This window comes from Pteropus vampyrus, unplaced genomic scaffold, assembly GCF_000151845.1.
Source record: "Pteropus vampyrus isolate Shadow unplaced genomic scaffold, Pvam_2.0 Scaffold116, whole genome shotgun sequence".
NCBI lineage: Eukaryota > Metazoa > Chordata > Mammalia > Chiroptera > Pteropodidae > Pteropus > Pteropus vampyrus.
In genome coordinates this window covers 2,015,818-2,029,031 of record NW_011888897.1, presented here as the reverse complement: position 1 = coordinate 2,029,031, position 13,214 = coordinate 2,015,818, and the positions used below count along the sequence as shown (strand labels likewise).

Genomic DNA, 13,214 nt, shown 5'->3' with positions numbered 1-13,214 from the left:
CTACTTCTTTCTTTTTTTCCATTTTCTTCTCTTTCTTAACATGGTGCTGGAATTTGACATACTTGCATTTGGATCTTAGTTCCACCATTTATACTGGTGACCTTCAACAAAATATTTAACTTCTGTGATCCCTGGTATTTTCACAAGTTAACTGAGATATTAATATGCACTTCAAAGGGTTGTCATAAAGAGTGAATAAAACGTTGAACAACACCAAACAGCAAAAACTCTGTGCACCTAATGTCATGCTTAATGGCAAGAAACTCAAAACTTTCTCACTAAGATCAGATACGAGGCAAAAATGTCCCCTCTCACCACTCCTTTTCAACATCATACTAGAAATCTTTGCTAATCCAATAAAGCAAGAAAAAGAAATAAAAGTATACAAATTGGGAAGGAAGACATAAAACTGTCTTTGTTCACAGATAACATAATCATTTATATAGAAAATCCAAATGAACCAACCAAAAAAACCCTCCTGGAACTAATAAGCAATTATAGCAAGTTTCGGGATACAAAGTGGAATTTGAAATTAAAAACACGATAGCATTTACATTAGCACCCCCAAAACTGAAATACTAGGCGAGAATCTAATAAAAAAAATATATAAGGTCTATATGAAGAAAACCATAAAACTCTGATGAACAAAATTAAAGAACTTCTAAATGGAGAGATAATCCATGTTCATGGATAAGAAGACACAGAATTGTCAAGGTAGCAGTTCTTCCCAACTTGATCTATAGATTCAATTCCAATCCCAGCAAGTTATTTTACGAATGCCAATAAATTGATGCTAAAGTTTATGTGGAGAGGCAAAAGACCCAGAAATGACAATATAATATTAAAAGAGAAGAACAAAGCTGGAAAACTGACACTACCTGACTTTAAGACTTACTAGAAAGCTGTAGTGATCAAGAGTGTGGTATTGCCAAAAGAACAAATAGATAAATGGAACAGAACAGAGAGCCCAGAAGTAGAACCTCATAAATATAGTCAACTAGTCTTTAACAAAGGAGCAAAGGCAATACAACAGATCAAAGATAGTCTCTTCAACAAATGGTGCTGGAACAACTGGACATTTACATGCAAAAAATAAAAATGAATCTAGATGCAGACTTTACATCCTTCACAAAAATTAACTCAAAATGGATCACTGACCTAAATGCAAAATTGAAAACTATAAAACTCCTAGAAGATAATATAAGAACAAACCTAGACGGCCTTGAGATACAACACCAAAGACACGATACATGAAAGAAATTATTGATAAGCTAGACTTCATTAAAAACTTCTCTATGATAGATAATATCAAGAAAAATAGAAGACAAGCCACAGACTGGAAGAAAATATTTGCAAAAGATAAATCTGACAAAAGACTGTTAACCAAAATATACCAAGAACTCTTAAAACCCAATAAGAAAACAGACCACTCGATTACAAAATGAGCCAAAGACCTTGACATTTCACCGAAGACGATATACAGATGGCAAGTAAGCATATGAAAAGATGTTCGACATCATGTCATTGGGGAAATGCAAATTAAAATGAAATATCACTACACACCTATTAGAATGACCAAAATATAAAACACTAACAAAACCAAAAGTTGGCCAGGATGTGGAGCAGTAGGAATTTTTATACATTGCTGGGGGAGAATGCGAAATGGTACAGCCACTTTGGAAAACAGTTTGATGGTTTCTTACAAAATTAAACACCTATTCATGATCCAGCAATCATGTTCTTTGGTCTTAACCCAAAGAAGTAAAAACTTTATGTCCACACACAAAAATAATTGCACATGGATGTTTATAGCAGCTTTATTCATAATTGCCAAAACTTGGAAGCAATCAAGATGTCCTTCAGTAGGTGAATGGATAAACAAATTGTGGTACGTAAAGACGATGTAATACTATTTGGCTCTAAAAAGTAATGAGCTATCAAGCCAGGAAAAGATGGAGGAAACAAAGTAAAAGAAGCCAATGTGAGAAGGCTATATACTGTACAATTCTCACTCTATGACATTCTGGAAAAGGCAATACTATGGAGACAACAGAAAGGTTAGTAAATGTTGGCGGGTAGAGGGCTCAGGAGAGATGACTAGGCAGGGCACAGAGAATTTTTAGGGCTGTGAAAATACTCATATTGATGGATATATGTCATTATACAAACCCACTTATTGTACACTATCAAGAGTGAACCTTTAGGTAAACTGTGGACTAGGGTGATTATGATGTATCACTATAAGTTCATGCTTAGTTAGAAAAAAAAAGTACCATTCTGGTAAGTGATGTTCATAATGAGGAAGGTTTATGCATGTGTGAGAGCAGGGGGTATATGGGAAATCTCTACCTTCCTCTCAATTTTATTGTAAACCTAAAACTGCTTTAAAAAAAAGTTTTTTAAAAGTTGAAAAAAATAAAGTCCTGGCACATGACAGGACATAATTGGCTCTTTTCTCATTCTTTCCTCATTTTTCTTTCCATCTTTAAATTGGTAAGATTTCAAACCAATTTCAAAATTGGTTTCTTCAAACTTTGTATTTTTTCGTGTTTTTTTTTTCTTCTTCTCTTTTTTGTGTGTTGTGTTCTCTTTTCTTTTTATCTCTTTTTTCTTTTTTTTCTTTTTTTTTTTTTCTTTTTTCCTTTTTTTTTCTTTTTCTTCTCAAAATGATTGGTTGTTGTACTCCTCTGATGTTTTCTGCTGCTCTTCTTTTATTGTTTATTATGTTCTTCTTCTTTTCTCCTCTCCTCCTCTTTTTTTTTTTTCTTTTTTTTTTCTTTTTTTCTTTTAGCGTTTTGCTTTTCTCTGGGGCCCCGCGTATCTCCCGCGCGGGTCTCTTGTTTTTTGGGGGCTTTTTGCTGTTATAGAGCCCTCTGTTGTCTGTGTGTGAGCCTAGATTTTCTCTGTGTTTTTCGTGTCGCGTTTTGGACCGCTATAGTTTTTTTTTGACACGGGGGGGAAAAAAAAAAAGGCGCTCGTCAGTCTTTTCTCAACAGCCAATCAGAGGGTAGAATACCTGTGTCGCTCACAGGAGCTTCAGCCGTGGGAAGGCGGGGAGCGGGGCGTTTTCCGCCCCAAACTGGCCTAGTAAGAACGGAAGTATAGCCGGAAGCCAACCATAGAGTTTAGTGGCCAGAGCGACCCCGCAGGGAGGTGGCAGGAAGGTTCCGAACAGCTGCCGGAGGTGACGGCGGCGGCCCCTCCCGGTGCTTTGGAATACGAAGCTTCCAGGTAGTCACCCGCAGTCTATTCTAGGCTACGACGCAGCAGTCGCGGGAGCCCACGGTCCCAGGGTGGCCTCTTTAAGGGAGGGGGTGGAGCCACGTGGAAGGATCGTGAGGGTGAGGTCACGTGGTTGGGGCACCTGCGGGGGCACAAGTGGAGATTTGAGGTAGCGTCGTCGTTGGTCTGGACACCATGTGACAGCCTTTCTCCCATGCACCTTGTGATTTGGGGTTCAATGGGGTGCATGTGGTGGAGTTTGCGATTAGGCCCAGGGATGGGAGGAGGGTGGGCGTGGCAACCCTGTCTCAGACAGATTTCCTTCAAAGTGGCTGATTTTAGGATTCCTAGATCCGAGTTTTACACTGCTCCATCTCTGATTCCTCGTTGCGGAAGTGACTCGGAGCCTCTTGCAGTCAGCTCCTGGCCCCGTGCTTCCCATGCTTCCAATGTTGAGGAACCTCCAGCTTCACGTCCTCTTTCCTTGCAGCTCCAGACATCCTGAGCCCAGGTACCCCCAGCTCAGTGCAGCCATGAGTGCCGAGGTGAAGGTGACAGGGCAGAACCAGGAGCAATTTCTGCTTCTGGCCAAGTCAGCCAAGGGGGCCGCGCTGGCCACACTCATCCACCAAGTGCTGGAGGCCCCCGGTGTCTACGTGTTTGGGGAACTGCTGGATATGCCTAATGTTAGAGAGGTGGGTTCCTGGCCTGGATAACCCACAAGGAAACTTGGGACTAAAGTTTGAATTTGAGAATGGGTGGGCAGGGCTCATTTTGCAACCCCATAACCATTCAGCTGAACAAGAATAGGATGATGCTTAACTGGCATCTTGCAAGAGTAAGTACACAAGTAAACCTCTGAGTTTCTCATTGAGGATGAATGATCTGTAAAACTCGATATTTTTCATTTTTAAGCAAAAGGTGATGTGATTCAGAATAGGAGACCTGAGTTCAGCCTGTTTCCACCAATTTAGGAGCTCTTAATCATGTCACCTTCATCAGGTCACTTTTATTTTAGGGCCTCAGTTTTCTCTTTTAAAAAAGGAGCTGATATGGCCTCTCCCCATTACTGTAGAAGTCAGGTGAGATTATGGGAAAGTGTAAAGTCTGGTACAAATGAAAGGAATAGATGTGAAATTGGCATGCTCTGTCATCCCCCTTTGCACCAATGCTGATTCACTTAAGTTAGATCAGGTAGAAAGCGTCTGTTTCCCAAGACATGTGGCAAGGTGCTAGGAAGACAGCAGAGAAAACTGCTCACACAGAAGTGGCAGAGTTAAGAGTTTTAAAGTCCAGAGTGGGTGAGTCACCAAGATTTCTGACCCCAACCCAAGTACCAAGAAATGCTATGACAATGGTATGTGGGCAAACTATGAGTTAGGTTGTTGAGGGCCATTGATTGAGCCAGTGGATTTAGCCTTTGGAGGTCACTGTGGTATGGAGAAAACTGCCTTCATTCCCTTTCCTCTGCAGTGGAACTAAAGAGTCAATCAAGGTGAAGAAAAAGCATTTATTGGATTGGGTCCCTGTTTATCCTTCCTCTAGTTGTCTGGGAATGCCAGAAAAGTAAGACAACAGTACTTACATTCCAGTTACAGAGATCAGATGAGTGGATATATATGTACAAATATTTATTTAGCGAGTAGTTATTGAGAGAGCTAACTACATGCTTTGCTCTGCTAGGCCTAAGTGGGATACCAAAGACTGGGTCTGTAATCTTATTGAAAAGAACGATATGCTTAGGTAACAACCTTAGGTAGGGTTTGTTTGATTAAGTACCAGAATGAATGATTATTGGTAGGTGGAGAGATCTGGGTGGGCTGCCCTGGGAGATGACAGCTCCCTGGGTGAGGCAGGTCTAAAGCAGAGGCCACAAATTCCAGTGGCTGCCTAGGCCATGCAGCTGTCACAGATGAATGAGGCTGAGGCAGGAGTCTGGTGAATTGGGGAATATAGCAAACTGCCTAAAGATAGTCAAATTCACAATTATTAAACGCACTCTAAGGACCAAACACTATTTGCAGTGTGTGTATGTTAGGTACTGAACACTGAATGTTTTCAACTCTGAATTTAGGGTAGAAATTGGAGGCATATGGAGGAAGAGGACATTGTGGATTGGGGAAGTAGTGTAAACAAAGGCCTGGAGGTAGAAGGGAGACCTTCCAATGCAGAGAGTGATCAGAGAGGCAGAAAGTTCCTTTCAGTGAGCTGGGAGAGCTAATGGAGCGGGGAAATAGGATTAGAAAGTGGGTTTTGAAACAGGGTAAGGCTGGGAGAAGGGTAAACAGAGAGGTTTTCCTGTCATCTCTTTCCTCATATTCTTGCAGCTGGCTGAGAGTGACTTCGCTTCCACATTTCGACTGCTCACGGTGTTTGCTTACGGGACGTATGCTGACTACTTAGGTAACCAGAGGGGCTGGAGCTCCAGAGCAGTGGAAATGGGAGAAGGGCAATTTCTGGAGGGACTTAGAAGAAATTCCTGGGATACTCTACTTAGATCCTTAGGTACACAGGGTCAGGATCAAGACTTGAATTAGTATAGAAGACTCAAAACAAAAAAAACAATGGAAGGAGGCTAGGCCTTTCCACAGTAGGGATATCAAGATTTCCTACACTTTGTCCTTGTTTCCTAGCTGAAGCCCGGAATCTTCCCCCACTCACAGAGGCTCAGAAGAATAAGCTTCGACACCTGTCAGTCGTTACCCTGGCTGCCAAAGTCAAGGTGAGTGACAGTCCCCCTCAGTCCTGAGCCAAAGAGCACCCTTTTGTGTGTACCTTCACAAGGGCCCATCTGAGGAGAATTTGCACTCAGACAGCCTTTAACCACATTGTGGTTTCTTCCTGCCTTCCCCTGCCATGTCCGTCTAAAGTTTGTATCTGAACTCCATTATCTGCAGCCTTTTAGGCTAAATATTGTTCTCTTAGTTTTGTTTTTATTTTTCAATCAGCCTAAGTTCTAAGTAAAACATCTTTTGTGTTTTGGGTCAAATAACAACTAGGATGCTGAACACTGAATGTTTCTTTCTGAGTCTGTTTTTAGTGAGTCAGTGATCACTGTGTTATTCAACGATCAACCTCCTCCCCACTATAGAAAGTCCCATGCAAACAGCCTTAGTGCTCAGAGCTGGGAACAAGGCTCTCTCTGGTGAGGTGCTAGGCTACTGTGTGCTAGAATAAGGAATATGTAACCCAGAAGTATCTCTTGTTTCCTGTTAGGTTGAGACTTTTTATTAAATATCCCTCTCCCACCCATCTGCCCTCTTCCAATTGTCACTAGACTCTCCCATTGTTCTCATTTTACTTAAATCAGACTCTCTATTGTGAGAAATCTCTTTGAAAGTAGGCAGAGTATAAATGATAAATAGTAACTCCAGATGTCTTCCATCACATGCTCCCATTATGTCAAGCTGATCTTGACCAAAGTCGTGTGTTACCCTGAGCTGTGGTCAGAGGATTGATACCCAGGCAAATGTTGCTTTCTTCCTCTCTGGTGTGGGAGATAAGGATAGTAGGAGAGCATAAGTCTTACATTTTATTTAGATTGTCCTCATGCTCTTATTTTTCAGGTGGGAATACTTTATTTTGCTTTAGAACCAGCCTTTTAGAGGGAATGACTTTGTAGGAGGGGAGAGTAGGCAGGTGAGCCTAGGCTGAGGAAAGGAGGGAAGAATGTTGGAAGCCTTTCTCTGCGCCAGAACCTCAAATCCCAGCCCGACCTCCCCGGGCCCCAGTGTATCCCATATGCAGTGTTGCTGGAGGCCCTTGCCCTGCGCAACGTGCGGCAGCTAGAAGACCTCGTCATTGAGGCCGTGTATGCCGACGTGCTCCGCGGCTCCCTGGACCAGCGCAATCAGCGGCTGGAGGTTGACTACAGCATTGGGCGGGACATCCAGCGCCAGGACCTCAGTGCCATTGCCCGAACCCTACAGGAATGGTGAGACCTGTGTCTTGGCACTTTTCCTTCTCACCTCAGAGGGAGTGGTGCTTTGGAGGGGTGTGGACTGGGCTGCAGAGGTGGAATCCAAGAGGATGAAGGGAAATGAGCTCATTCCTCCAGAGGCTTCAGAGGGAAGAAGGGAGTGGAGGAAGGCTTGAGAGGCAAGGAGATGGTGTCCTTGGTGTAGTAATTAGAGGAGGGAAAGGGGAGTGTTACTTTTGAGAGAATCTTCGCCAGGAAGTTGGTCACCTGTCTTAGGCTGGATTCAACCCATTGGTCTATAACCAGCACTGTCCATAGGCCCTAGGCCTCTTCCACTTCTGCTTTTCTCTCTGTGTCCTTGTCTAACTTTAGTTAATTAACACACCTTTTTTTTCTCTTTAGCATCTCATATCCCATTTTTTTAGTTCTTACTCTCATCTTGCACATCACTTCAGACACTTCTTTATACCTCTCTTATCCTACCTGAATGTCCTCCTGGCTCCTAGGAATATTGTTGCAGGTGATTTCCAGGTGCCCTGGCGAGGGTTTCTAACTCAGGGTTTTGGCTACCAGAATCTAGAGTTCTTTCTGAGTCTGTTTTTAGTGAGTCAGTGATCACAGCTCTCTTCTGCTGACACTTCTCTCTCCTGATTCCCGCAGGTGTGTGGGCTGCGAGGTAGTGCTGTCAGGCATTGAGGAGCAGGTGAGCCGTGCCAACCAACACAAGGAGCAGCAGCTGGGCCTGAAGCAGCAGATTGAGAGTGAGGTGAGCTGGCAGGAGAGCAAGACAGACCCAAACTCTTCCAGCCTGGGCCAGTTTAATACAGAGGGGTTTGAACAGTGGCTGTAGCAGACAGACAAGGTGGGCAGGGACTGTCAGGTTCTGGAAGCTTGTTATCTCCCATTCCTTTCATCCTGGTAGGTCGCCAACCTTAAAAAAACCATTAAAGTTACAACAGCAGCAGCAGCCGCAGCCACATCTCAGGACCCTGAGCAACACCTGACTGAGCTAAGGGAACCAGCTGCTGGCACCAACCAGCGCCAGCCCAGCAAGAAAGCCTCAAAGGGCAAGGGGTGAGCCAATGTGGCAGGAACTGTTCGCTTCCAGGGTGTCTTGCTTTTCCTTCAGAGACCTGACTGCCACACTCCCTTTAGTCAGTTGCATGGGGGTAGGAAACGGGGGAAGCCTTCGGGGGTTAGGGAATTCCCTGCAGCCTCTCTCTCTCTCTTCCCTTTGCCAGGCTCCGAGGGAGCGCCAAGATTTGGTCCAAGTCGAACTGAAGGGACTGTCGTTTCTTCCCTGGGGATATGGGGTCCCAGCTGCCTGCCTGCCCCTTAGGAATCCTCAAAGAGCCTTCCTGTGCCCCTGGCCAGCTGATAATCCTAGGTTCATAACCCTTCACCTCCCTTCTTTCCCTCACCTCCAAGCATAGATTACACCTTCTCTAGGGAGGAGGCAAGTACAAGTCATGTTTTTGTTGGTAGTTTTTGTTTTATGTGGCTTTCTTATGTGTCCCATTGTCTCACTCACCTCCCTGCCATGCTCTCTCCCCTATATTTTTAAGAGCCAGCATCTGTCTTGGTTTACTATATGTCACTGAGCAGGTGGGGCTGCTATATCTCCAGTATAATCCATATGTGTTTCTTGTCCTACCACCCCACACTTGCATGCCTAATCCCCAGTTCCAACTCCCTGTCCCCAGCCTATTTGGCCACCATCTGTAGAGCCACCTTTATTCCCACCCTGAGAGTTTTGGGAGCCAGTCTGCCATTCTAGGAGTCACTGGACACTTTCATCCTAGAATTCTGTTACACTACAGTTGTTTTCCTTTCCTCTTGCCTTCCCTTGGGTCCTGGGGACGCTGCTGCTTCAATGACCCCAGAGCCTAAGAAAGGCAGCTGTTTCTTGAGATGTTGAGAGATGCTTCTTTCTTGGCGCTGGCTATCTTGGAAAGCCCGATGGCAATCCTAGAAGGATTTATACTTCCTTTTGTGAGTTTGGTGGAAAAGGGAAGGGGATACAGATTGTATAAAAAAAAGTATATATACATATATCTATATATAACATAACACAGAAATAAATCTATGAGAAGTCTATCTACAAACATGCCCTGAACTGGGTTATCTTCTGTTTTTGATATTTGTGGATGGGAAGAAAGTTCATTCCACTCTAAAGCAAAGTACTGGGAAAAGAAGAGAACCAGATACTATGTGCTGAGTCCTGGACTGTATGACTTTGGACACATTGCTCAGTATCTCAGCGTTCATTCAGAAGCAGTGGATGCTTACTAAGCACCAACGCGATAGGCACTGGAGATACAAAATGATGATCACTGTCCCTGCTTTCAAGGAGCTTGAGAGTTCAACCTGATTCCTTTCACTTTATAGAATTTTAAGGGGGAAAGAGTTGACAGCTTCAGTTTTTGTATCAGAACCACACAGAACTCTCATTTCTGAGCTCAGTTTTTGACCATGAAATTTGGTTCAGAATTTAGGGATTCCATGTGTAACCAAGCCCAGGGTACCAGGAAAATCTTCCCAACCAAGAATCTTATCACTGCTTGCACACACTCTTACACGCTGATCCCTGCCATGCAGCAATCTTAGATGGTCTTAGGGTAAGTAGAGGAGGAATTCTCTTCATGAGAATTCAGAGTTCATGGACATGAAACAGATGACACTTAAAAAATTATGCCAAAGTCTCTAAAAATGGCAGTTGGACTGGTGTACATCTTTATGCACATGAGGAGCAGAGACAATGTATACCGTGTGTATTTCATGTAATCCTGTTAAAGAGAGATCAGAAATTCTCCACTTAGGTACGTCTTCCAAAATGGATGGATAGAAAGGGGTTTAAAGAGGTAAGTCTAGGCAGTGTATTATCTATTGCTGTAGACAAATTACCCTAAAACTTAGTGGCTTAAAACAATACATATTTATTAACTGCTGAGTTTTCTGCTTAAGATCTTTCACAAAGCCACAATCAAAGTGTTAGCCAAGTCCATATTGTCTCAAGGTTCCAGTGAGAAGACTAGGTTCCAAGCACTCTCAGCGATTGTCAGCAGGATTCACTACCTCATAGGTGGTTGGACTGAGGAACTCATTTCTTGGCTAACTGTTGGTCACAGGCCACCCAGGTAGCCCTGTCTGTCAGAGCAAGAGACCACATCAGCAAGGTGAAATAACCTTTTGTAGTCTAACCACAGAAGAGACATCTCATCATTTTTACCAGTCACCAGGTCCAGCCTAGTGACTGTCAGAAAGCAGGGATCATTGGAAGCCATGTCAGAAGTTTCCGACCACAGAGAATGTTTCTGTGGACTACTAGCATCAGAATCATCAGGGGAGCTTTTGAAAATGCATGTTCTTGGACCCTACTCTCACCTCAGTTCTTACTGAATTAGAATTTCTGGGATGTGGAGTAGAAATGTGCCTTCATTGCCCTCGTCAACTCAGTTCTGTGTGAAGCTCCATTTATATAATTAGATTTGCCCAGATTATTGCTAAAAAGACTTCCACAGGGTCTTGCAGGACAGGTAAGGAGGCCCGGGATCATTATATGAGGGAGAAGGATGAGCAAAGGCAAAACTTTGAGTACAGGGCAAGAGAGGACTTGTCCTTTGAGGTTCATAAGTATATGGTTATATAAAAGTGTGATAAGTGCTAAGAAGTATAGAGTGACATGAAAGCATTTAACCAGGGCATCTATGTCTTGCTTGGGGTCAGGAAAGCCTTCTCCAAGGATGTGAAACTAGAAGCCTAAGTACTAGTTGACCAGATAAAAGGGAGAAAGGATGAGCATTTGGGGTGGGAGAAATAGTGGGTAGGAAGGGCTGGAGGCAAAAAGGTTTCATCCCGTGACCTACTGCCTATTCCCTAATATGCATAATTTGGGGGATGGGGCAGGGAATACAGTCCTATACTTTAACTTATTCATTTGTCCAATCAGTTGGTAAATATATCTTGACTGATAAATCTGAGATAATATAAAACCATAATGTATGTTACACTTCTGGGCATTGGGGTTTTGGGTGATTTTTGTCTTTTTCCCGTCTGTATATTCTAATAGTTCTATGATAATTGCTAATAATAAAAGCAATTAGTATTAAGTGCTTACTGTGTTCAAGCACTATTCTAAGTACTTTGTATCTATAAACTCATTTAACTTATACGACAAACTTCTGAGGTTGATGCAACTATTATCCTCTTCTAAAGATGACAAGAGGTATAGTCTACGACAACGCCACCCTGAACACGCCCGATTTCATCTGATCTCGGAAGCTAAGCAGGGTCGGGCCTGGTTAGTACTTGGATGGGAGACCACCTAGGAAGACCAAGTGCTGTAGGTGTAAAAAAAAAAAAAAAAAAAAAATTAATAGAGCGATTATGTAACTTGCTCAGGGTCACACAAATTGTATGTGGAGAAAGTACACCCCACCCTGTGTTTCCCATGTTCCTGGATGGAATGCATGGGATAGCCATCTCAGATCTCAGAGAAGCAAATGGTAGCAAGGAGAAAGAAACCAGAATTCAAAGTTCCACTAAACCAATGGCGAGTTCACCCTTTTCCTCCAGTATTGCCCAGAATGGACTCAAAGGCAGCCTAAAACCTAGAAATGTACATCAGGTGTGAACTGAAAGAACTCTTGTAGCCCTGTACTGAAGGTTTGAGGAACAGGAAAGGGACTCCTACGGGTCAGGGATGGTGGAAAGTTTCCTAGTTTTTTTTTGTTTTTTTTTTCTCTTTCTCTTTATTTAACCAAAATAAAAGCAACACAATGACAGCAACAGTGACTGGACAGGCACTTAAAATTATGAGGGAGGAAAACCGTTATCTGACCACAGGAGTGTGGTCCCACAAGTGTGAGGCAAATTTCCTTTGCTTTTTCCTTTCTTCTCTTGATGCTTGGCCCAGATACATAGTGAGAAATGCCCAACAGAGTAGAGAAACGAAAGCCCCAACTTTCTGGCCAGAGAATTAGGAAGGTAAGCCCCAAAGAACCAGAAAATGTCAGGCAGAGAGGAAGGAAATCAAGAGACGAGTCCCATAGAGTCGTGTGTCAACTCCTGGGCTCATCTCTTAAGTTGCACAAGCATAGATCTGACCCAAGACAGCTTACCAAAGCTTTGTGAACTGAGCTACAGGGTGGACTGCTGTCCAGGTCTGACTGGCTACTGTGTGGTACACATGCATGACTGATCCAAATAGCACCACAGAAAATTAAACCAACATTGGAATCACAATTCAAAGAAGACAGGTTGCTGTCTGAACCTAACCTGGTTGGTTGCTCATTTAAAAAGTAAAGAAAAAAAAAGAAAACCATTCTCTAGGATTTTGACAAGATCCAGAGTCTCAAAATAATCAGAATATCCAGTATACAGTCTAAAATTACTCAGCATACCAGAAACTCTCTAGGGAAAAGACAGCCAATCCCAAGATGACAGAGGTGTTGGAATTTAAAACAAAAACTTCAAAGCAATTAATATAACCATACTGGAAGAAGGAAGGGAGAATGCTCTTGAAAGAAATGGAAATTTAGAAAGTTTCAGCAAAGAAAAAATATAAAGAACCGAATGGAAATATTAGAACTGAAAAGCAGGAATAACCAAAATAAAATATTCACTGTATACATTTAACATCAAAAAGGAAATGACAGAGGAAAGAGTTTGAAGATGGATTAATATAAATTATGTACTCTAAACAAACAAAAAATATGTGTGGGAAAAAAAAACCTGTGGGACAATACAAAAAGGTCTAATTTGTGACAACAGAGTTGTAGAAGGTGAGAAAAAGTATGGAATGGAAAAATTATTAGGAGAAATGGCAAAAAAAAGTCCCAAATTTGGCAAAAGACAAACATACAGATTCAAGAAGCTTGGTGAACAGCAAACAGGATATATTCAAAAGAAACCCATGACCAGACACATCATAATCAAATTGTAGAAACTTAAAATATCCTAAGAGCATCCAGAGAAAAATGGTTCATATAAAGGAACAATGACTCATGGCTGCATATTTCTCATGAGAAACGAAGCCATAAGAAACTGTAACATTAAAGTGCTGAAAGAAAAC

At 42.6% G+C, this 13,214-nt stretch overlaps 1 protein-coding gene and 1 pseudogene across 3 annotated transcripts; both read left to right on the top strand.

Moving 5' to 3' along the window:
• Positions 1–3,073: 3,073 nt before the first annotated feature.
• On the top strand, positions 3,074–9,257 carry COPS7A (COP9 signalosome subunit 7A). 3 transcript variants are annotated; one of them, XM_011365834.2, is made up of 8 exons: positions 3,074–3,231; positions 3,713–3,917; positions 5,550–5,625; positions 5,856–5,944; positions 6,954–7,156; positions 7,802–7,907; positions 8,064–8,215; positions 8,383–9,257. In XM_011365834.2, exons 2-8 carry the CDS (start codon positions 3,756–3,758, stop codon positions 8,420–8,422), a joined length of 828 nt encoding a protein of 275 aa, XP_011364136.1. In that variant the 5' UTR covers positions 3,074–3,231; positions 3,713–3,755; the 3' UTR covers positions 8,423–9,257. The 3 variants fall into 3 exon arrangements, with proteins under 3 accessions (XP_011364136.1, XP_011364137.1, XP_011364138.1); XM_011365835.2 differs by lacking the exon at positions 3,074–3,231 and adding an exon at positions 3,264–3,341; XM_011365836.2 differs by lacking the exon at positions 3,074–3,231 and adding an exon at positions 3,278–3,391.
• Positions 9,258–11,371: 2,114 nt separating this feature from the next.
• Positions 11,372–11,490, top strand: LOC111743574 (annotated as a pseudogene).
• Positions 11,491–13,214: the final 1,724 nt, after the last annotated feature.

Bases quoted from the DNA above. Each gene is read 5' to 3' on its own strand.
- COPS7A (XM_011365834.2), top strand. From the start codon at position 3,756: ATGAGTGCCGAGGTGAAGGTGACAGGGCAGAACCAGGAGCAATTTCTG. The intron at 5,626-5,855 runs GTAACCAGAGGG...CTTGTTTCCTAG, and splicing joins GACGTATGCTGACTACTTAG to CTGAAGCCCGGAATCTTCCC. The intron at 7,157-7,801 runs GTGAGACCTGTG...TGATTCCCGCAG, and splicing joins GCCCGAACCCTACAGGAATG to GTGTGTGGGCTGCGAGGTAG.